The 24,156-nt window shown below is 38.2% G+C and overlaps 2 protein-coding genes across 3 annotated transcripts; both read left to right on the top strand.

Moving 5' to 3' along the window:
* The first annotated feature begins 977 nt into the window (after positions 1-977).
* LOC134636651 (G-protein coupled receptor 20-like) lies at positions 978-8,906 on the top strand. Of its 2 annotated transcripts, XM_063486731.1 has the most exons (8): positions 988-1,081; positions 1,226-1,476; positions 5,339-5,616; positions 5,729-5,995; positions 6,085-6,329; positions 6,767-6,851; positions 8,120-8,245; positions 8,412-8,906. In XM_063486731.1, the coding sequence occupies exons 3-8, from the start codon at positions 5,419-5,421 to the stop codon at positions 8,595-8,597; spliced, it is 1,107 nt and encodes a 368-aa protein (XP_063342801.1). In that variant the 5' UTR covers positions 988-1,081; positions 1,226-1,476; positions 5,339-5,418; the 3' UTR covers positions 8,598-8,906. The 2 variants fall into 2 exon arrangements, with proteins under 2 accessions (XP_063342800.1, XP_063342801.1); XM_063486730.1 differs by having other exon boundaries at positions 978-1,476.
* A 5,391-nt stretch (positions 8,907-14,297) lies between these two features.
* On the top strand, positions 14,298-21,926 carry LOC134635461 (solute carrier family 45 member 4). The gene is made up of 12 exons (XM_063484843.1): positions 14,298-14,553; positions 17,793-17,981; positions 18,080-18,259; positions 18,610-19,274; positions 19,503-19,613; positions 19,708-19,956; positions 20,062-20,181; positions 20,550-20,649; positions 20,728-20,808; positions 20,901-21,031; positions 21,411-21,479; positions 21,615-21,926. Exons 1-12 carry the CDS (start codon positions 14,298-14,300, stop codon positions 21,924-21,926), a joined length of 2,463 nt encoding a protein of 820 aa, XP_063340913.1.
* The last annotated feature ends 2,230 nt before the right edge of the window (positions 21,927-24,156 follow it).

The raw sequence follows: 24,156 nt of genomic DNA, 5'->3' as shown, positions 1-24,156 counted from the left end.
TTATGGATAAAAAATACAAGATATGCTAAATGCTGCACATTACAGGAGACATGATGACAATAATTAAGCATCCATCAATTTGAGTACATTACATGTAGACACTGAGTTTTTCAAAGTTTGTAATGTAATTGTTGCTTGTAAATACATTTAACCCTGGAGAACCCATGGGGTCAGAGCCGACCCCATTGGTTTTCTAGGGAAACCATGGGGTCAAATTTGACCCCACGGGTTCTCCAGGGTTAAAGCAATCCAATCATGTCTTTATACATTTATCAACACATTTAAGAAACGTCTACAAAATACAGTAGATGTGTCTAACACACACATGTGCGTGTGCATATCCACACAAATTTTCACACATTTTTAAAAAGTCCAGTGAAGGAAAAACAGCAAACAATATTTAGCCTATAATTTTCCTTCGTACAAGTTCACCAATATTTTTTATTTCGATTGTAGTAAAGTGCAGATGAGCCTAATTTATATGTATCTTACACTATGTCTTGCATGCCCTCAGTTCATTTGTCTGAAACATCTGCCTTTCCTGATTGGCCACTCAGCTCAAACAAAGGGTTTGAACAGCAGATGTATGTAACTCTTGTTCTTGAGAGGACTATGTTAAAGATACTCCTTCTGTTCGATATCAAGGAGATCCAAGTCTGAAGCCTGAGCTTTTGGTTCACAGGGATTACTTCAAACACTGACTAAGTTTTTGAAACTTTGGCCATGTTTAATATAAGAATCCATCACTGCGCACTCTGTTTATATGAAAGAAAGTCACAAAATCAGAAAAGAAAAAACCTAGAAAATGCACAACATTTGTTACAGAATATGTTTTATGTGTGCATGCTTGTGCTTTACACTGGTGTGTGTGTGTGTGTGCATAGTGTATATGGGCACATGCATGTCCCCAGGAATGTAAACACATTTTAAGACTTCCTGTCCGAGGATGAAACTGAAGAGAGCTTTAGAGAGTGAGGGAGGAAGGTATTAAGCCCGAGCCGCTGAATGAAGAGAGAGACTAAAAATGATGGAAAAAGAAGGAGAAATAGGAGAAGAGAAAAATAAGAACACACTGACACAGGTGAGATTTACAAACACAGATGGAGAGGCCGATAGACGTGAGGGTGTTTGAAAAATTTGAAGATATTCAGAATGGGCAAGTACATCTCGTTCACAGATTTGAAGAAGAGTGTTGATGATTATTACAGCCGACTCTTGTAATTAGAAAACCTGAGAAGAGAGACACGACCGGCACGCACAAAACAGAAATGGAATTCTACCTGATGATGAACTGCTTAACGCAGAAAGACGACTTCCAGAAACGGGGATGAAGATACAAAGTTGCAAAGGTCACTGAAAGCTGAAGCATCCTTGGACAACGATGAAGGAATTTTGGATTAGGATTTAAAGACACCCCAGTTTCATCATAGCTGACTTCAGAGTTACTCATTTGACTGATCTCCTCTTTCTCAGCAGGTATGTCATATAAAATTTCTATTATATTACAAAATTGAAAACTTAATGAAGTGTTTCACCAAGTTAGATTTTTGTGAACTGTTTCTTAATCAGGGTGTGCTGAAACACCAACAGCAAGCTTTTAGTCCAATCGTGAGTACATATGTCTCTAAAATCAGAGTTGTCTTGAAGGGTTTAAGTAAATCTAGGAAAAAACATAATATATCACTATCACACTCCATAATTTGCCTTATTTGTTTTTGTGAATGCTGTCTTTTAGATGATCAGTAGCACACACACACACAAACACACACACATAAAGCCAGACTCCCACGCTGCTAGGATTTATTTGCACAGTGTTATTTTGGATCTTCCTCTGAGCCCTCTCTTTTCCTCCCAGTATCATTTTACAGTCATTGCATCATGACTGTCTTTGATTTTGGAAGAAGAAGAGCAACAATAAAATGATGCATTAGATTACATCTGGGTTGCCTAATGTTGCTGTATTACAGTACAGTTACACTAGGCAGTATTCACAGCTTATAGCAGATAGAGAGTGTGAGCCCTACTGTAAATTTTATTTTAAATTAATAGCATTTTAATTTTCCTACCATAAATCTTTACTCGATGGCCCATGATGGCAATAGAAGAACAAACATGGGCTCGTCCTGCTGTTAGGTTTGCCTAAAGGATTCCAATCATGTTATAGCTGTATCATATGTATTCTCCAAAAGTTGATTCTGTTCATCTGGACGTAGCGTTTTGTGTTTCGTCACTCATCCAAGTGACTTCTTCAGTCTCAGCTGACTGCAGGAAGATATCATATGTATTAACTCTTGCATGCTTTATTTGACATTTGACATCAGTAAAAATATCCTAAATGTCATTCATTTAGCCTGAAAAGTCATGACTTGAGATGGTCAGTCAATTTATACAATTGCAGGAGCTACTAGATTTTGTACAACTGAGGCTGTTTCAGGTTAATTTTGACCCGCGTCTGTTGAGATGGATTTTAGATCCACTTTTGTGGGTCAAATCACAGAAAATTGTGGATTTAGGGAATCTTGAAACTATGAAACTGTAACTGTCATATCTGTGTGTATTTTCTATGGGATAGTGGTGACAGAATTCAAGGGTGACCTTGACACTGTGTTCCCACCACAGCTGCCCAGGTTCCCACAGAGGTAGGCACTTGCTGGTCTGGAAATAGTAAAAAAAAAAAAAAAAAACCATCATATGTATGATGCACATAAGGAACAGAGGTCATACAGAGGTCAGATGGTGCCTTGATACAGACACAAGATGTCCACCCGCAAGAGCAAGCAGCAACAATGTAACTAAATAATCTAAAAATGAAGAAAGCAGAATCCCTGTATTCTGAACTTCTGAGATTAAATTAGGTGACAGCTAAATTAGATTAAAATAGAACTCAGAAGAGGAACAGGGAGTGGGTAGATCAGTGCTAGGTGGTATCTTATTGCTGTTTTGGATACACAGACTAGTTTGCAGTTATAAAATAAGCAGTAGACATGATGCTTAATGGTTATAATGTATAATAAATCCCAACAGTTCTAGAGTGGTCTCGCCATTTTTACTTTCAATAAAATATATTTAAACAATTATAGCTGCGATGTTTTTATTACTTAGATTAAACAGGGCATGATGTTGTGTGATAGTAGTTTTTTTTTTTTACAAAACCCAAAAATATACACTTTCTCATGCTCTGTGAAACATTATTTAACATTAATAATTAATCATTAATTTAATATTGTCTCATAGGCTATTTATAAAGTCTAAAACATTTCATTTGGATCCTGTGAAGACATGGTTTATGAACAGTGTGTAAGGGTTAATAAGCCAAATAATAAGGCAAACTAAATGCAACTGGCTGTAGTTACGAGTGTCACAGGAAAATGTCTGACTACATTTCTAAGTGTGAAATCTAAGTGGAAAACCTTTAACAAACTGAAAAGAAAAAAATCTCAAAGAATGTTTGGGAAGAGTTTTTAAGTAACTCTTAAATGCACAAGTTATTAGAAATAAAGAAGAAATGACAACACGGCTGACTTTTTTGCCATTCTGCTGAAACTTACACATAGTTAATGGGTTGCTTAGAATGAATAACACTCATATGTGTGCATATATCATAAAAGAGAGAGAAAGAAGCAAGTGCCTAAATAAAAACTTTCCTCAGAGTGCCCCACTATAATGCTTGTAAGCACTGTTAATAATGATGAACTAGGTCAAATAAGCTGACTAATATCAAAGGGTGTCACTATGAAAACACTCATTTATTTCCTTCAGTGCTCTTAATGTTATGTGGCTAGACTGCTCCGGTTCATGCAGATGAATCACATTATTCATGCCTCACCCTCAGTTGAGCATGTTATTCCCATTAGCATGAATAGACTACATTTTTCATCAGCCGGATGATTATTTTGCTAAGAGATTTGTTGTAAGCAAGGAGCACAAAACACAAACTCCAGGCATCACATACACTGGGCTTCTTAAACCTTTCCAGTGTGGCACTCACAGGAGCAATTAAACTGCATTTGTCATGGAAGACAAAGGATGCAGAAGTGAAATCCAGCTCATTTATGCAAAAGATCACGTGACTTTGGCCTTTTTTAGCGCTTTAAATGCCAGTAGATTCTCCATGAGATTGATTCGGTAACCTTTTTCTTCTCCTTCATAGTCCTCATCTCAACACGCTACTGCTGTCCTGTTGGCTTTAGGTGTAAAATCCTCAGATCACTTTAAGTAAAAGTCACTTAAAGTAAAATAATTAAACAAAGTATTTTTTTTAGCATTAATACAAGTCTCTGCAGGCCTTATTACACTAAGACTTAAAAAAGTATGATGTATTTGAAACTTTTTATTCTTGATATTCCTTTACATTTTCTGTTGCTCTCTCTATACTGCAACAGTTGCACTATAACCTCTATGTGCTGAGCAGATATTTTCGTATGATGAGTGGATGCTTCATCTTGTGTCTTTTTCTCCTGGTTTGTTGTTCTTTAGCCAGTTTTGCCACACTGGACTTGTAAAGGTCTCAGTAAGGTAACCAGTGTTGAAGTGTATAGAATAAGCAGTCAGAAGATATGACTCTAAATGAAAGCCTTTAACTATCCTATCCACACACAAACAGATTTTATCCAATTTCCCAGTTTTACTCTGTTTATCACAGTTATGAGAAAAATTCACCATCTTTTTTTAGAAGTAAATAAACATGCACAGGCCAGCTCAAACAAGGGCTAATTAATGTAGCCATGAAATGACTCGCATACTATAGATCAAAGCTTTTGTGAGCTATTTAAATGGAAAAGAAAACAAATGATCTATCTCTTTTTTATTATGATTAAATGAAAAGGTCCCTAGATGTCCAGAGTAATGACATGCTGTTTCTGTACTTTGTGAGAGGGTTATATCTCGGCCAATAAGAGCAAAAGTATTTATTTTTTATTTGTAATAATAGCTGGAATTAGAATTAATCCCAGCCCCTCAGGGAGTATTGCTGTAGTGATAAATAAATATAGTTACATTATAAATAGATGGGTTCAACAAATCAGATATTGGTTTAAAATGGCCATGCCAGTGTACCTATGCCAACAGCAACAGCCAGTATGAGGTCAGAGACAGAGAGAGTGAGCATCAGAGAAAAGGAGGACAGTGTGTGTCCCTATGTTTCTCTGTAGATGCTGAAGTCAACCATAGAAAAGAGGAAGTAACATAGTACAGCAAGGCAGGCCTTTAGAGATGATGTAACTGTAAAACTGCAGGTTTCTGTTTAAACATGAAAACTAATGCAATTAATGCATGGATCTGTCAATAAATGTGGTGTATATATCTATATCTATAAAACTTGTATTATTCTCTCTGACAGTTTCCACTTTTTCATCCGTCTCATCCTCACAATCCTCATCTACATCATTAAGGTGGCTTATCACCTCATCGCACATCATCATGATGATGAACATTAATGGTACAGAGTCCTGGCTTTTCATCAACACTTCCTTTAATACACCTCAAATATTGGGTCCAGCAAACACAAGTGGTATGGAAAGATATCTTCAAAGACTGGCACATTTAGATGAGGGGCTCTACAATGACTTCTATGGCCTTTGGATTGCACTGGTGGTCATAAACTCCCTTATTTTCCTGGTAAGGTGTTTTGACAAAGGGTTTTTAATGTTGCACATAATTTCTATGTTGAAAATTAGTACCTCTTACTAATTTTCCTCGCATCTATCTTTTAACTCTTTTGGTTTTTCAGGTGGGCATGGTGCTCAACATAGTTGCACTTTATGTTTTCTGTTTCCGCACCAAGCAAAAGACCACCTCAGTCATCTACACCATCAACCTGGCCGTGAGTGACCTCTTGGTGAATCTCTCTCTACCGACTCGCATCCTGCTCTACTACAGTGGAGGAGCTTGTATCACCTGCTCATATCTGCACATCTTCAGCTACTTTGTCAACATGTACTGCAGTATCCTGTTTCTAACCTGCATATGCGTCGACCGGTACCTTGCCATTGTGCAGGTGAGTCTCGTCTGTAGCTTGGTTACACAGTCGTGCTTATGAAAATGCTAGACACTTACAAGGCTACACATTCTGTTCTGTCTTTGTAGGCTGAAGCCTCTCGTCGTTGGAGGAACTCCAGTGTGGCCAAATGTGTTTGCATTTCTGTATGGCTGTTTGCCATTGTGGTTACCTACTCCTTTCTTTCCACCGCTTTTCAGCACACAGGCTGCTGTCTCTCAAAGCTCCTCTTTCTCACTATCACTGAGTTCTTTCTACCACTTGTCATCATTGTGGTCTTCACTTTGCGCATTATGTGGGCCTTAACAGACCGTCGTCTGATGCAACAGAGCAGGTAGGTAGAACCAATATTACACTGACAGATGGCGGGAAAGAAAACTAAAGTTGTTTTTCTTGTATTGAAGAAAATAAAGTGCATCCACAAAGTATTCAGAAATGTAAATAAATCCATTTTGGAATAAGGTTGTAAAATGACAAAATGTGGAACAAGTGAAGCACTCTGAATACTTTTAGGATGCACTGCATTAACTGTTTACATGGATTCTCTCCAGTTACTCCAGCTTCATCGTACAGTCCAAAGATGTGAGGGGGTTTGGTTAAATGTTGATTCTAAACTGAAATTGGGTTTGAATGTGAGCCTGTTTGTTCCATGTGTGTATGTGAGCCATCTGTCTGTCTTTGACTCACTGACACCTAGGATAGTTTATATCCCATAAAAATTAAATTATTAAAGACATGCAGATAATGGTATCTTTAACTTTATTTTCTCAGGGATAGGAGAAGGAGAGCTGTCCAGCTGTTGACAACTGTGCTGATCATTTTCACAGTCTGTTTCACACCCTTTCATGTTAGACAGGTGAGCAACAAGTATTTGCAACAAGTATATATAAAGTAAAAGGCCAAGTAGTATTAATGATTGTATTCTCCCTTATGAAACTGTGGATGCTTTCAACTTTATCCTCTAAAAGGATTACAAATGAACAAATGTGAGGCAGAAAACCAGCCTTTGCTTGAACTGCTCATAAATTATGTCCTTGCTTGGGTGAACCTTGACAATACTGTGTTGTGGGTCATCGGAAGGTTCAGGACATTTTCGATTAGACAATATTACCAGGTGATAAAGCAACATAAAAAATCTATATCTATAACATAAATATATAGACATAAATACATATATAGTATTTCAAACCAATATTGACATGTATTAAAAACACAGAACGTTTATGTATACACATACATATACACACAGTACACAGTCCTCCATTTTCAGCAGCTCAAATGTAATTGGACAACTTCCTGATACATAATTTTATGGTCAGATGAAGCCTGTTTCCTCACTAACACTCTCCAGGAGGTTCATGTATCATTGTCAGAGTCTGCAATCAAGAGACGCTTTCATGAATGTAAACACAAAGGGTTTACAGCGAGGTGCAAATCCACTGGTTAAACTTAAGGACAGGAAGGGCAGATTAGACTTTGTCAGAAACCATCTAAAAGAGCCTGAACAGTGCAGGAAAAGATTATTTGGACAGATGACACAAAGATTAACTTGTACCTGAATTGTGGGAAGAGAAAAGTATGGAGAAGCAAAGAAAAAGCTCATGATCCAAAGCATACCATGTTATATGTCAAACATGGTTGGAGCCAGTGATATCGCATGGGCATGTATGGCTGCCAGTATAACAGGGTCATTAGTATTTATTGATGATGCAACTGCTAACAGAAGCAGCAGGATGAATTGTGAGGTGTACAGGGCTGTACTCTCTGATCAGATCCAGACAGCACTTCACGGTGACAAAAACCTTACCGCAGAAGCAACCAGAGTGTTTCCCAAGACAAAGAAATCGGACATTGTTCAATGCACATAAAATGCAACATAAAATACTAAACTACAATAGAATGTTATTTTAAAAAAAGCTGAATACAAAAGTAGGTATAAATAGTAAGGATCTCAAAGTTATAATTTTAATAAAATACAACAAAGATAAAAACAGTAAACATTTTTTAATAAAATACAGTGAAACACAATGAACATATTAATGAAATTAACGTTTTTGTTTGACCTTATGATAAAAATGTATTTGCTTTTATGGGAATGTTTGGCATTGCCTGTTTGTGCTGCAGGTGGTGGTATACTTCTACCCTGACATGCCTCACCATGTGATAGTGTACCATCTAACTGTCACCCTCAGCAGTTTGAATAGCTGTATGGATCCTGTTGTCTACTGTTTTGTTACAAATAATTTCCAGGTAAGACTGAAGTACTTTTCCTATTCTCTTCCTCCACATTCTTCAACCTAACTTGACATTTTTCTTCTTTTCTCCACATCCACCTGTCCCTTCAGGTGTGATATGTCCATCATCATTTTTTTACTCATTGATTCTCCAAATAATTTACTTCTCCTGCTGTCTCCAGGCCACTATGAGACATCTTTTCCGCCGCGCAGAGCCCGAGCAGACCAGTGGTGACATTGTCAGTATGCAGCACAGCTCTAAAGCCTCAGCAGGGATGGCCAACGTCATAACTAATAATTTTATATTGATGACCAAGATTCCCAGATCACTGCAGAGCAGCAACACAGGAAAGGACCGCACACTGTAAAATATTTTACAAAGGGTGCATAAAACTAAAAGTTACAGGGATGGCACAGTTAAAGTTCTGAGTTCTCCAACCTGCTGACCAGCAGAACTCAACACAGACACTCAGTGCTGCCATTGTTTTTTTCAATGATGAGTGCCAACACAATAACATGCAGATATTGTTTATCATCACACCAAGAAACATTGCCATCGCTCTGGACTGACTTTTCATTTGTCAATGTCTATAGACACTTGGTCAATTTAGCCAACTGCCCTATGGATATTACTAGAAACTACACAAGAAAATGTCTCAATAAAACGGTAAATATTCCAGTGTTGTCTGTTTTCCTTTTATTTCTGCCATTCAATTTGGCAGAAATAAGATGCAGATTAATCAGTGGCGTGGTGTCACTCTTACAGAAAGGTGAGACTCTTTAACAAGACGAACTGGACCAGATTAAAACAGTGTGCTCACAGCCTCTTGCTGGACTCTTCCTGGCTGAAGAATTGTAAAATGTTATTCTTTCTATAGTTTTCATTTAAATACACTGCTAAAAAAATGTGCTTGGCCTCTGACATTTTTACCTCCTTATCTTTTCTGGCTGTTTTTTTTTTCATCAGTTTTGCATGTGATTAGACTCAGTGTCATTGCTGGTAGCATACGACAATACCTGGACCCTGCAGAGGTTGCACAGGTAGTCCGATCCTCCAGGATGCCAGAAGGTTTGCCGTGTCTTCCAGCACAGACTCAAGAGCATGGAGTAGATTCTAGGAGACAGACAGTTACATTAGAAGAGCTGGAAAGTGTTTTAAAAAGTATTTAACCCATCAGCAGAACTGGTATCTGCTCCTTTGTGCAAAAAGCAGATACCAGGAAGAAGACTGCCAGAGCCCTAAAAATTAACCACTAGCAGGCGTCCGGTATGAATGTCTCTGGCCAATCACTCACAGACAAACTTAATGAGGGTAGCTTTACTTAGTGGGCCCTGTGCTTACTGTCAGGACATTGGAGCCTAATTGACATTTGCTGTATAACATCAAAATTTGCCACTGCTGCCCTGAGCTTTTCTTGCAGGGTCACCCTGAGGACTAACCCTGAGGCATGAAAGGTTCTCGAAAAGCCATTGAGAACGTTATACTGGCTTTAACATTGTTCAGCATGACTGGTTTGGGGATGGGTCAGGCATGAAAAGGCTTATGGAGGGATGCACAGGTGCCTGTCAGTGTGCCCCAGGGTGGCTGTGGCTACAACGTAGCTTGCCATCACCAGTGTGTGAATGGGTGGATGACTGGATATGTAAAGCGCTTTGGGTTCCTTAGGGACTAGTAAAGCGCTATATAAATACAGACCTCTACAGGCTAGGTTACCCACCCTGACTGATATTTGGTATCAAAATGAAATCTTTGAACTGATTCGCAGACCCCACACTCGTGCAAGGCATCCTGGGCTCCTCCTGGTGGACAACAATACCCGGCCTCATGTGGCGAGAGTATGCAAGTTGAATTGCAGAACTGATACCACTGAGTACGCTCACCTGACTTAAATTCAATGGAACGCTTCTGGGATATTATGTCCATCCAAGTTGTCCTGTCCTGTCGAGTAGCTCAGTGATGCCCTCGTCCAGATCTGGGAGGAGATCCTCCAAGGCACCATAAGTTTCCTCATCCTTGTTAGGCATGTATGCAAACAGGCCATACATAAAGCCATACAACATACTGAGTAACATTTGGAATTGTTGCAATGAAATTTCTGAAAAATGGACTAGGCTGCTACATCATTTTTTCAATTTGGTTTTCAGGGCGTCTTTAAATTCAGTCCTCTGTTGGTTGATCATTTTCATTTCTGTCAAACGATGTGGCATCCTTTCTTTCCTAACACATTACCCAGTCCACATCAGTACAGGCATCCAGCATGATTCTTTTTTCCTCACTGAGATTTGTTGTGTTTTCAAAGTGTTCCTTTAATCTTTTGAGTAGTGTCGTTACCATTTTTAGAACTATTAGTTTAGCAAATGAAGCAATAAAACACTTAGAAAATACCTGACTGCACATTAAACTGTATCAATTGGAAAACTGTACATTAGGTGTGTCAAAAGTAAAAGTACTCATCCTGCACCAAAATATTCCCCATCAGTGATATATGGATCAGTATTGCTGCTCCTGATATTTAAGGTTGAGCTCATTTTAAACACTTGTTCTCTTGACTGTTCACTTTATGGGTTGACAAAGTGGATCATCTACCTCCATCTCACCCTATATCTAACATCCTCTTCTGTCTGCATTTCCTCCTTTACTACATCCATAAACCTCCTCTGAAGTCTTCCTCTTTTTCTCCTGCTGGCAGCTCCATTGTCAGCATTGTTTGTCCAGTATATCCATCATTTCTGCCCTCCATGTGTCCAAATCATCTCAGCCTTGCCTCTCTAACTTTGTCTCCAAACAGCTCAACTTGTGCTGTTCCTCTGATATATACTAATTTCTAATCCCATGCAATCTTTAACCAGCTCAGAAACTGAGATGTGAATTTAAAAAGTATATTAAATACGTTTTCTCTTCTTGTCTTTCTTTAATTGTGAGGGCATTTTCCTCCTCAATCCCTAAACAAGTAATATAATCAGAACATATTAGAGAATAATAACTACTGATGTACACCAGGGAGCAGCATTGCCTATTCTTTGAAAACAAAAAAAAAAACAATGGAGAACGAGCCCGAAGGAAACTTCAGCGCATTGGAAACCGCTTGGACAAATGAAATCAACGATTCTGTGAATGTAAGCACAGGGTTGTTTGTTTGTTTATTTATTTATGTTTTTTTTTTTTTTACAACAGAGTATAATATTATGCGATTTTTAAATAGCCTGAAGAACTAATGGCTTCTAATTAATCAATCTTCAGAGCCTGTTTTTGAAGCTCTAGATCACAATAAATGTATATTGGAGCGGTGTTAGGGAGGAAATTAACCGAATTAATGGTCAAGTTAGTCAAAGTCAATGATTTAGGAACAACATATAGGAACACATAGGCCCAAGTTCTAGGAAGAGTCGAAAGCATGCAAGCTAATAAACAAAAGAGTAAATGAATGAATGAATTATGAATAAATAAATAAATAAATAAATAAATAAATAAATAAATAAATATCCTCCATTATGACTTTGTGAATTGTCTTTTTTTCCAGTTCTTGAGGTCCATTATTGTTGACATATTTTCATTTCTTTATGTTATCAATCCATCAATTTTCCATGCAGTTGGTTCCACTTATATCATGCTAGCTAGTTGCCTGTCACCGTCCATAGGTGAGGCGTTCGCTGACGTCACGAAGGTTTTCTGATGGCCACGCCCCGCTGTGTTAATGTGGAAACCATTGAAATTGGTGAGTGTAGTAAACCCTATGGTCACCCAGTTAGCTTGCAAAGGTTTTGCAAACCTAAAGAAGTGAGAGGTTTTTTTTTTCTTCTTCTTATTTTTTTTTTGTGCTAACACGTCATAGAAGTTTTCCACAATGCGGAACTGGCTGAGCTTTACCACAGCGGTGTAATCTCAGGTACGTTACACGTTCCTGTCTGTCATGAAAGTGGGTTTCTCCGCTATTAACTCGCTAACGTAAGCTGCTTAATATCAGCCAAGCCTAGCTTGCTAAGGTAACTTTAGCGTCAGTCAAAGTCAGGTTAACGGTAATGCGCCTGAAGTCTGGTGTTTTTCCTCTCAGTCCAGACGAGAATACACTTTTATCGCTGTGCGCCTTATTCGCATAAAACGGGAGATATTTTTAATATATTCATTTATTCATTTATTTATTTATTATTTATAGGCTGGCAGGTAGTTCAGGTGAGGCAAAACATGTCATAACTGGTCCAACGAGCCCCCGGACCTTCACGTGTACACACAGTCCTGTGAGAATTCAGCTCACACACCTCGAGGAAGTTTAAAAATAAAGTTACCTTTCTACATTAATTTGTTCGGATTACTAACTAAACACAAAAACACTTTGATCTGATTCTTTGTGAAAATGAAAGAAAACTGCACAAGGCTCTCATTAAACATCAACTTTTACATGATCTAAGCTTTTTTTTTTTCATATTGCTCACCTCAGAAGAGCCAGGCAGAAAATGAATAAGTAAAGAATAGAAGAATGGTCTTTGCCATGCTCTCTTGTAAAGTATGTCTCAATAGGATCTGCTTGCTTTCTGCTCCACTTACGCAACAGCAATAGTGGTGTAATAATGGTTTATTTCTTAATGTGGCTCTTGTCTATGAGTCTGATTTCGCTTTTATGACTTAGGTTCTAGATAGTGGCGATGTCACTGGATTTAACAGAGCAATCTTGGGTTAATTGAGTCTAAGTTTCTTGATCGTTTGGCCCTTTATTTGAGTCTATGATGCTTATACTTATTGTAAATTATTTGTTATGTCTTACGGCTTAAGTTATACAAACCCATTTTGGGGTGAACCTCTCAAACCCTAGACTGAGGGAATCAGGTGTCTCTGTTCTAACTCTTAGGCCTTTTGTTGGCAGTGTCTGGTTCCACTTATTCCCCTTGAAAAGAGAGTTGTAAGATAAGAAAAAAAAAATTAAATCCTAAGGGCACTGATCTCATCCAGAATGATGATAGATATGAGAGTGCTAGGAGTCTATGACCTTCCCAGTCACCAGATCTGAACCAAATTGGATACCTGTGCATTGGTATGAGTTGATCTGTTTGACCACTCTCTCCATCAACATCATCTTATCATTAAGGGAGGTATTATCTCTTTGAGTAGTGGCTCTGGGAGTTATACAATTAATATAATGTATTGTATTCTAATTTTTGCTATATAACTTTTGTACTGTCCACTTCCTGCTGTGACAAAACAAATTTCCCACGTGTGGGACTAATAAAGGTTATCTTATCTTATCTTATCTTATCTTATCTTATCTTATCTTATCTTATAAGGAGGGAATAAAGCAATTCTGGCGGAAGATGTTGCTATAGCACCCATCTAGGACAGTGGTGTGGGGTTTTTTTTGTTTTTTTGTTTTTCATTCACACTAGAATTTACTTGCAGAAATATCAGTTCATTAAAAAAATCTACTTAATAAGACTTCTGTATCAGCATTTGGAGACTGAACAGATTTTTTGGAAAATGCACTAACAGGTTTCCCTGTTTAAATCAAGGCAAAGCTACATCCTGTGTTGTCATAGCTTTAGCTTTTTGCACAGCTGGTATCTGTTTTTTTTTTTTTATTTGTTTTGTTTTTGCAGGTTACTATGTAACATTATTAGTAGGAGTTTACCAAGAAATCTCAAGATATTTTAACCCGGACTTGCCTGACTAGCACAAACTTTCTTAGTTGGACTTGCCCAAACTTCATGCACTCAGCCGCTTCTATTCAGGAGTTCACTGCAGGTCACCACCACAAACATCTGCTGGAGACCATAAAACACTTATTACCCCACCTCGCCTCTCTTACACTCTTCCCGACCCATCACCATTAAATACTTTTGGAGATGTTCTAAAACTGTGATTGTTCTCGCCTCTGTGTTTCTTTTGCTTTGACCTTAGTAGTGACTTGTTAGTCTTCTGAAATAGTTTTATCTTCTCATGAGCTATAAAAAATCAAGGTGAAAACTATGCCTATTACATATTGTTTTTGACAGTGATAAGATGGTAAGATTGTGCTTGCATTTATAGGAAAAACTGTGGCACAAAGACATATATACTGATCTATAACAGCCACAAGCAAATGGTTCCCCTGAAGTCAAACCAGACTGAAATGGAGATGGCAGCTGAGGGTGGAGATGCTTCTCGTCTTCCAGTGATCAGAAGACCCAAGGAAGAAGAAGCATATGACAGTGAGAGTGAGACAGACATGGATGAGGAAGGCAGAGGAGTACGAATCCCTCTGCATCGCTGGGTAATGCACGGGACAGTGATGTTTGGACGTGAGTTTTGCTATGCCATGGAAACTGCCCTGGTAACACCAGTTCTGCTGCAAATAGGTAGGAGACACAACAAAGTTTAACACATAAAGGCAGACGGGCACATTTTTTTTTCCAATAATGTCACTTTCTGTTACTGATATTTTTTGTGCATCTTGTTAAGGTGAATTGTGTTACACCAGCATGTTCATAAAAATGATCCATAAGATGCTTCCAAACTGGCATTGGCAGTACCTATAATCTGTAGTTTTTTCCTTATCCACTAGTTAGTTATCTTAGTGACATATTTGTGGCAGCATTCTCCTATTCACTCTCAATTCACTCTTGAAGATTGGTTGCAGTGTAGCAGCGATTATGCTGTGTTTGGTTCACTATCTATATAACAATAGCTGGATTTGATTGTTGTCACAATTCATTGGTTTCAGGGCTGCTCTTCTGTATCATGTAGCCCCTATCTCTACTCAAGCGGGGAGCTTTGTGGTTTGATGTCAAGTTAGTAACCATAACAGAACGGGAACAAAAGCATTTTTTACTGGTTAGGTATGAGAAGAATGTTTAACACAGCACATTTCACTTTTCTGCTCCATTAACAACATGATAAGACTGACTGATTCTAATTAACGTGTCTGATTGGGTAGTTATTTTTTCATATGCCAATGGAGTTTATTGCTAAACCTGTTGAATGTAAATGATCTACCATGTAATGTTGGTTATAGATGACAACGGACTATTGACATGGGATTTTTTAAAATTATTGAACTGAATCAGCCTCACTTATTTTTTGGAATGGATAATTTTTAAGCTAATTACATTAGAAAAGGAGAAATCTTTATGCTTTTTCTTTGCTTTTTAAAGCTTCAGCACTTGTAAATGATTGTGTTATGACTGAAAGACACTGCTGAGCTGGCGAAACATCAGGATTTGTTTTGTCTTACCAGTCATACTCTTGCTTACTTTGCCATAGCCAACACCTTTAAAACAAACATTCAGCAAGTGCAGTGCAGTTCATTTTATGCTGGGACAGGTTGTAATTTTGAACTTACCTTTGATTATTGCCAAATAAATGCATCCATAGCTTGTTGAAATCCCAGGGTTCTTGACTGAACATGTGTTTAGAAAACTGTTTGACATTGCCTTTAAGCACACTAAATGTGTTTTATTAACTTGTTGCAGATACACAACTTTGTTCATGTTTTTTTGTTCACAGTGCACAGGGTATGTTTGTAACCTAAAAGAAGTATAGACACAGTTTTTCTTGGCTCATGGGTTTATCATGCTTTTCCTTACCATGTGTGTATTTTTTAGCTCAGACAAACATTTTGAGTTTTCTTCCCCATGTGCTTGTATTGGACACGCAGAGACACACTCACGTATAACTACTTCATTAGTGAAAAGTGTATAAAGCATCTCTGAGCTTTGCTTCATAAGTCTGTTGAAGAGGAAATAAGCAGTAATGGAAAAGACAGATGGAAAGAGAGATATTTTTCATGCTGTGAGAAAGTTATATTCACTTTTGTTGACTTAAGGGAGAAGGAAGGCAGGAACAGAGCATAATGTTCCCATGAGAATTATCCAGCTCAGTCAGCCAGCTGACATAATTCATCAGATTTTAAACCTAAAAGTCCACTTCTTTTACAGTTGATGTACAGTAAAAATGGAAATGCCTCTCCGGTTTTGAAATGGCTAAAAACAAAGAGTAGAGTAGTGAGTAGTGTTTTGAGATTTGCAGACATGCTGTAACATAGTTTTGTCTTTGACATGCACAACTACAGGTTTCACCACTTTCCTGTTTGTAGCATATTTTTGACTGTGTTGATGTAACTGGCCACCATATTACCAAAAATGCTTCTGCTAAGTTAAAACCACTGATAATGGAAAAGCACTAGTGGTTCTTCAGCTGTGGAATGCAAGTCATGTGATATTATTAAAACATGGGAAAACTTGCCCGTTGTGTATTGAAATCATAATGAAAAAGTTTTGTGCCTGTTCCTGCATGACAGGCATCTAAATTTGGCTTAACTTTGACTTAACTTATTCAAAACAGAGCCTGGTAGATAAGTAATTTATTACAAAAAAATCATGAGCTTTTTGTCAGCATTTTTATTTTATTTTAGTGAAAGTTAAAAACTGGTTTGCAAAAGAGTCAAAATACAAATATCTAATGCCAAAGCCTGATAGATCTCAATATTTAAAAGTATAGACAATGGACGAATACTGCCTTGCGTCAAAATGAAAATAACAGATAAAGGTATTAAATTCTGCAGAGTATGTTTTATTCCCACCACTGCCTAAATAAAGTGACAAATATGAGACATTTACTTACATTTGATTGTAATACATTAAGTATTAAGTTTTGTGGCCTGTCAGAAAAAACAAAACACTTGCTCTTTGATCAGATCAGATTAGATTGCTGTCATCGATTAAACATTAGCAACATTCCACAGGGTTTTGCTGTAGTATAGAAAAGCCAATGACAATAAAGTTGTCATCCAGAACATAGACCAGATTGAAACTTTGGTGCAATTACTTGGCATCTGTGAGGAGGATCTGTAGTTCACTATTTGATAGTGTGATAACATTTTTAAACAGAAAACTGAGGGACATGAGTATAAGGTTTCATATCAGGTCTCAATAATACTACTAGTAATACTAATAATACATCTTATCAATAAAAATAATGCATCTTAAAAATTTGTTTTCCCCCAGATCTAGTAACACTATGCAGAGTGTTACGATTTCAGTGTTTTGTAATTTGTCTTTAAAGCTCTCTGTGGCTTTGCTCCAGGTTACTTTTCAGATCTCCTTAGCCTGCACCTAACCACTCCAACTCTGCGTCCTCCAGTCAAATACTTACGTGGGTCCCACGCTCCCATTTAAAATCTAAAGGTGACAGGGCTTTCTCTGTTGCCGCTCCAAGACTCTGCAAGAGTCTTCCCTCTTTTATATAGTTCTCCTTCTCTTTGGAAATCTTCAACTCAACTTGAAGACCTACCTATTTTCACAGGCTTTTGGATCACTTGGAAACACGGTCTATTCCGTCTCATTTATTTTGGTTTTTTATGTTATTGGATTATGTATACATGTGTGTGTGTGTATGTGTATATATATATATATATATATGTATATATATATATATATATATATATATATATATATATATATATATATATATATATATATATATATATATATATATATATATATGTACACTTCACTATGCTGTGGTTGTTTTTTAATTCTTATATTAGCTTTAGTGTAATTGAAAATACTTGAATGAATCAATTGTGTGTATTTTCCAGGTCTTCCTGAAAAGTATTACAGTTTAACCTGGTTTCTCAGTCCTATCCTGGGTCTCCTCTTCACACCTCTGATTGGCACAGCCAGTGACCGCTGTAGTCTGCGATGGGGCAGGAGAAGACCGTTCATTCTGGGTCTTTGTGTAGGTGTACTGCTGGGAGTGGCACTGTTTTTAAATGGTTCATTAATAGGTGAGTTGAAGGCTTCAAGGGAGATAATCTGCTAACAAATCATAAAAAATGCAGTTCAGCAAATCCGGTCTGTGTATATTTTGTGGTATTCTCTTCAGGCCTTTCCGTTGGCGACACTCCCAATAAGCATACTATCGGCATCGTTCTTACTGTGCTGGGCGTGGTGGTGCTGGACTTCTGCGCTGATGCCTCAGAGGGACCAATCAGAGCTTATCTGCTGGATGTTGCAGACACAGATGAGCAAGATATGGCGCTGAACATTCATGCATTCTCTGCTGGTAAGTCTATGTAGATTTTGGGGGGTTTTGTTCTCAACATTCACAAGACTGTGAACCAGGAATTCATTCGGCGGGGATCAGACTGTTAACATTCTTAGATATCTGGACACCAACAGCTACTTCGTCCTCTTTCCCAGAATGAAATCTAAGTTGAAGGCTCACCTCTTTGACACAGTGGAGGAAAGACATGGGCTGTGTAATTTGAATGTTTACATGGATGCAGAAAGCGAATGTTCTGAACATTATCAAATCTAAATACATGCATAATGTTAGGATTACAGTTGCACAACTCTCCATACATATTTACAAATAATAATGCTACACTAATCCCCTTATACCTGTCTCTTTAGGGCTTGGTGGAGCAGTAGGATACATGCTTGGAGGTCTAGACTGGACTGGCACAGCTCTGGGCCAAGCATTTAAATCACAGGAGCAGGTTCTCTTCGTGTTTGCAGCCATCGTCTTTATTATCTCTGTCACACTGCACATGTTCAGTATCCCTGAGCAGCCCTTCAGTCCATCAAACCAGGTTAAAGACACAGAAAATGGGGATTCTACTGGCCAGGTATCTTTGAAGCCAGCTGGCCGCACACTGGATGTAATTACAGAAGAGGATGCTTCTGCTCAAGCTCGATCCAGAGACGACCCTGAATCAGATCCTAAGGAAGGGGAAATTGACTTTCTTGCTGTGGAGCGAGTAAGGAGTAAAAGTGATTCAGTCTTAGCCATGCCAGATGCTACAATTGAGTTAGATGCAGACCTTGACCCAGACACACAAAATTTCTTGCCAGAGACACACTTTCAACCTGAAATGCAAGAAGACCTTGAAGATGTTTTCAAACTAGCAGATTCCAGTGCTGAAGCCCCACCTTCTGTCGGACCACAACCCCCTCCTGATGGGATAGCCGACGTGACGCCTATAAGTTCAGTTTTATCTGAACTTAAAGATCCAGCAAATGGTCATCCGTCCTTCCAGCAGACCAGCTGGGGCTCAGAGGATTCCCAGTTGAAACAGGTAAAATGGCTGCTGTGATCAAATATGGTTTTTGTTTGTTTTTTAGCTTATAGTAACTTTGAGACAAACAGTGTACTCCCACAAATTATGTATCATTATCAACCTATTGATAATGATTCTATTCTACCTCTTCAAAGACAAAGAACATCTTTTTCAGACATTAAGCCCGATACCTTCAGTTTCCTTCAGTAATTTGTACCACACTGCCCCTCTCTTCTGTCCTAGCAGGCCAAACCTGCCAATGGTTCTGAGTTGCCCAGTGTTATGAAAACCCATGGCACCAAGCTGGGAAACCATACATCCAGTACACGGCTAGGCAGACCCACCTACTACAGACAAGTATGATTTAATTTATTTTTTTTATCTTTAATTGACAACATAGGTTATTTTGCAGATGTATAAAAACTGATTTTGGTGGGGTTTTTCTCTTCAGCCCTCATTTACTTTTTCATATTATGGTCGAGTTGGAGCACAACGGCATCGAATGCGACACACAGGACATTTCAGCACTCAGCCAATCACTACGTCCCAAAGTTTGAATGATTTAAGCATCATCCAGCGGCATACAGACAGACGACGGTTGCAGCTTTCAGCCAGCAGTCTGTCATCCGAGGGCTCCAGCAGTGAGGGAGGAACAGACAAGGGTGGGAGTGTACGGCTGCTGTGGTTGTCCATGTTGAAGGTGAATTTCTTCTTCTTTCTCCTCTTTTACTACAGCACTGGGTTATGTCAACAGAGATGACTGATGTTCCAGTAATAAATACTGCCTGTATTTCTTTCACTCTAGATGCCCAGTCAGCTCTGGAGATTATGCGTGTGTCACCTGCTCACATGGTTCTCCATTATAGCTGAATCTGTGTTTTATACAGATTTCATGGGGCAGGTTATTTTTCAAGGAGACCCCAAGGTATACACACAAGCACACACATACAGATACCTTCCAAACCCCATGTGCATTTTTGTTGAAGCGCTACCTGACATCATTTGGTATTTTGTACTCCTTGGAAACCACACAATAGTGCAGTGGTTCTTAGCACATGGCTGTGATCACCCTGAGAGGCCACAAAGCCCCTGCAGGGAAAAAATATAAAGTGAAGCTAAGTTGAACCTTTTGTATCATTATTTGGCAGGCATTCCAGAAAAAGTTTGAGGACCACTGCTGTATAAGAACAGACAAGCAGCATACCACATTTTACAATTTATGAGTATAAGGCACTAAAATGTCAGTGGAAGTCAAATGTTCAGTGTTTCTACTTTTTTTCTTTTTTCTTTAAGGCACCAGCCAATTCCACAGAGCTACAAAATTATCACAAAGGAGTACAGATGGGCTGCTGGGGACTGGTGATTTATGCTGCTACTGCTGCTGTCTGCTCTGGTAAAACTCAAACAGCTTCATTTTTTTATAGAAGTATTCAGCTAACTACTCAGTGAATGACAATTTTTCTCCACCCAGCCATCCTTCAGAAGTATCTGGATCATTTTGATCTCAGCATTAGGGTCATCTACATTCTTGGAACTCTGGGATTCTCAGTTGGTGAGCTGACTTATTAGAATAGTTGAAACATGAGTATAAATGTTGTTAGCCTCTGTAAAGTTACTTACGGATCGGATTCCCTCTCATCTTAGGTACTGCAGTCATGGCAATCATCCCTAATGTTTATGTTGCAATGGTGATGATCAGTACCATGGGCATCATCTCCATGAGTATCTCCTACTGTCCCTATGCTTTACTTGGCCAGTACCATGAAATCAAAGAGGTATGATCACACTCATATTCCTGGTGCATATTAAAATCATTATGGTCAAGTCTGAGGTTGTTTGACCAAATGTGCTGTGATTCAGTTCAATTCAGTTTTATCTATATAGCGTCAAATCACAAAAATTAAAAACAATCCATATATTTAAAGTTATGTTAATATACCCAATTACTTTTGAGCTTTTGAAAATGATTGATGTGTGTATAAATGACTCCAGTTTTTATAGTTTCTAAACAGTTAATGCAATACTTTAATTAAACCACTTTAATTAATTACTCTGTTATATTATTTGTTTTGAGCCTCTTCCCCATTTATTCAATTAGAAACATCAGTCGTTTCAGTATAGTTACAGTCTTTGCTGTCATGTTTCTTTTCTCAGTACATTAACCACAGCCCAGAAAACACTCGAAGAGGTTTTGGGATTGATTGCGCTATTTTAACCTGCCAGGTAAGTACTCTACCAAATTAAGCTGACTCTGATGCATAAATTCAGGTTAGACTGAGCAAAATGAGAAACGTTCAAAAGTGAAATGGCATTTTTAGGTTTTTGTAAATAGTCTGGTTACAGTATTTCCTCTTTCAGGTTTACATCAGCCAGATTTTGGTTGCATCAGCACTTGGATCTGTGGTAGAGGCAGTTGGCAGTGTGCGTGTCATTCCCATTGTGGCCTCTGGGGGTTCTTTCCTTGGCTTTCTTGCAGCTTGTTTCCTTCTCATTTATCCTGATTTGGAGCCCAGCAGCTCAGAGCAGGACGAGGATTCGGTGGGTTTTCCTGGAGTAGAAGACCAGAATGCAGAAAATACCAGTGAGCAGACTCAGGCTCTGCTGAAACTCACAAACACAGATACAGAAACGGAGAGTTTGAATAACATGGAGAACCACTCTTCTACCTGAGCATGAGCATACAAAGACTTGCTTAGGATTATGCTCATCAAGCAGAAATTACAGGATGTGAGGTTTTTACCAAATGCATCTACCTGATTTACAGATTTTACATTCTGGACCTTTCTGAAGGAAAGATCAGAAAAAGAAAAAAAAAGACATGGCGGAAAGTTAGGTCCATATTAAGATATCAAGGTGGAGCCAAGCTGGAACCATTATTTGCTTTGTGTACTAACAGAAATAAGTATTTTAGTTTTGATGTTTTATTTGTCGTACTACCTCAGCTATAATGCAAATAAATTTCCAGCTGCTTAGATATAAAGAAGCCATTAAAATACCAAAAGACAAATGACAGCTATCTGTTGTGACTGTTGAAAGTAAATTAGATGGTACTACTGAAACAAACTTTAATGAAAAATGGATTTAAGAAGCACACAGGGCACTTTCTGTCTCTCTTCTGAATGCTGATGCTGCAGAGTAAAGTAATGTCTGACACTACATCATAGAAGCTGTTCTATAACTGCTTAATAGACAATCATGATGCTGTAAAAATTATGTGTATTCCTGCATTACTTGCAGGCTAAATACAGATGCAGAAAACATTTTCCAATTTCTTGCTGAAGTGCCTTGAGATTATATTTTTGTTTAAGCTCTTTTTGATGCCAGATATTAACGTTGCTGCCTTTACCATTCTGTTAATGCAATGGGATTCTGTCATTGAGACATAGGTCTCTTTAGCTCACTCAGTATTTTGTCATCTGTGCATAAGGTTTGTTGCATTTGTGAAAACTGTTGTTGTCAGTATTGTCTCTGGCAGATAATTGGAATTCTCTTTGCCATTATTGCTAAGAGCGGGGTCACTGTCTGTGTCTGTGTGGTGCTGGTGAGAGCTGTGCACACACTCTCCAAGAAGGAGATTTCTCCTCTGGATTGAGATTACCAAAAGTGCTTCAAATAGGAAGGTTTTAGCTAAACTGAGTTCTGTTCAAATTAAATTTCTCCCTCTGTAAACTGCTACTGGTAATAGTAGATGTTAAAGGAATGAAAGTGGGAAATAGCTTTTCATAACTTTGTGCTGCGGTTGCACTGGTGCGCCTATCTTTTTTTCTTAGGTGCACCAGCACAAAAGTTTTTCAACATAATATTACCATAATATTACCATACTGCGTGTGCCATTTTGGGGTCCTTATACACACGCAGTATGGTAATATTATGTTGAAACATGGTACGTATTACTCTGCGAGGCTCCTGACTACGGTAGCCGTAATGCTCCAACAATCCATCAAGCGGTGCGGCTTTGTAGCTTACCGAAGTCGTACTAAAACATTTTGACAGATTTTTGAGCGCCGCATACCACATAAAATCAGTTCGGGGTCAGTAAGCACAACCAGAATTCATACATAAGGCACACTTTTGAGGAAATGAAAGGACTTTAAGTGTGGTCTTATAGTCTAAAAAATACAGTACTGAAAAAGTTCTTGTGCGTAAAGTGCTTCAGTGAGCTGAAATTTAAACTTGAAATATCTCAAGATATATAAAATAAAAAGAAAGTCAAAATTAAAAGTGACTCAAAGGCTTTGAACTGAACATCTCAATAACTGAACATCTTACCTTGGGCATGGGCATCTGAGAGGTTCCGCCCTTGACTATCTCTGATTGGTTTAGAGAACGATATGGGCATAATGTGTGTCTGTTGTTGACCACACAGAGACTTTCAGAGTTGTGGAGACTTTTTTGTTTTTACTTGAACGGCCGGTTGCACCATTGAGAAAATAGGTCACATTTGTAACCAAATTAGTTGCACTCTAGAGCCCTGATATGCATGTTTTTGCAAAATGTCAATTCTGCTATTTTATCCTCAGTTTTTCAATTCTGCAAACGAAATCTAGGCTGTTTTGTACTTGAGCAAGTTCATGAAAGTCAGGTTCAGTGGCAGATTTAAAAATATAAAGGACAGCAGACAAGTGATCATTGCTGAAAGAGGTTGTTTATATTTATTTGTTAAACTTCAGGACTGAGAATGTTTGTTCGCCAACATCTCTTTATGTGTGGAAGGCTATCCTCTTTGAAGAATAAAAGAATAAAAATCCAGCAGTCACACTGACTTCAAGTGCTTTGCCAGCAGTGAATTGAAAGTGTACCAAAGTGAGTCAGCTCTCTTACCCTGATGAAGTTAGCTATTTTAGCTGAAACATCAACAGCATAGTTAATTTTTAGCAGTGACTTACACAACACCTTCTGG

This window comes from Pelmatolapia mariae, linkage group LG10_11, assembly GCF_036321145.2.
Source record: "Pelmatolapia mariae isolate MD_Pm_ZW linkage group LG10_11, Pm_UMD_F_2, whole genome shotgun sequence".
Taxonomy (NCBI): Eukaryota; Metazoa; Chordata; class Actinopteri; order Cichliformes; family Cichlidae; genus Pelmatolapia; species Pelmatolapia mariae.
This window is presented reverse-complemented; position numbering and strand designations above follow the sequence as displayed.

Coding starts and splice junctions, on each gene's coding strand:
- LOC134636651 (XM_063486730.1), top strand. CDS start 5,419: ATGATGATGAACATTAATGGTACAGAGTCCTGGCTTTTCATCAACACT. Junction 5,617..5,728: donor TAAACTCCCTTATTTTCCTG/GTAAGGTGTTTT, acceptor TTGGTTTTTCAG/GTGGGCATGGTGCTCAACAT. Junction 5,996..6,084: donor GGTACCTTGCCATTGTGCAG/GTGAGTCTCGTC, acceptor CTGTCTTTGTAG/GCTGAAGCCTCTCGTCGTTG.
- LOC134635461 (XM_063484843.1), top strand. CDS start 14,298: ATGGTTCCCCTGAAGTCAAACCAGACTGAAATGGAGATGGCAGCTGAG. Junction 19,275..19,502: donor AGGATTCCCAGTTGAAACAG/GTAAAATGGCTG, acceptor CTGTCCTAGCAG/GCCAAACCTGCCAATGGTTC. Junction 20,650..20,727: donor TACTGCTGCTGTCTGCTCTG/GTAAAACTCAAA, acceptor TTCTCCACCCAG/CCATCCTTCAGAAGTATCTG.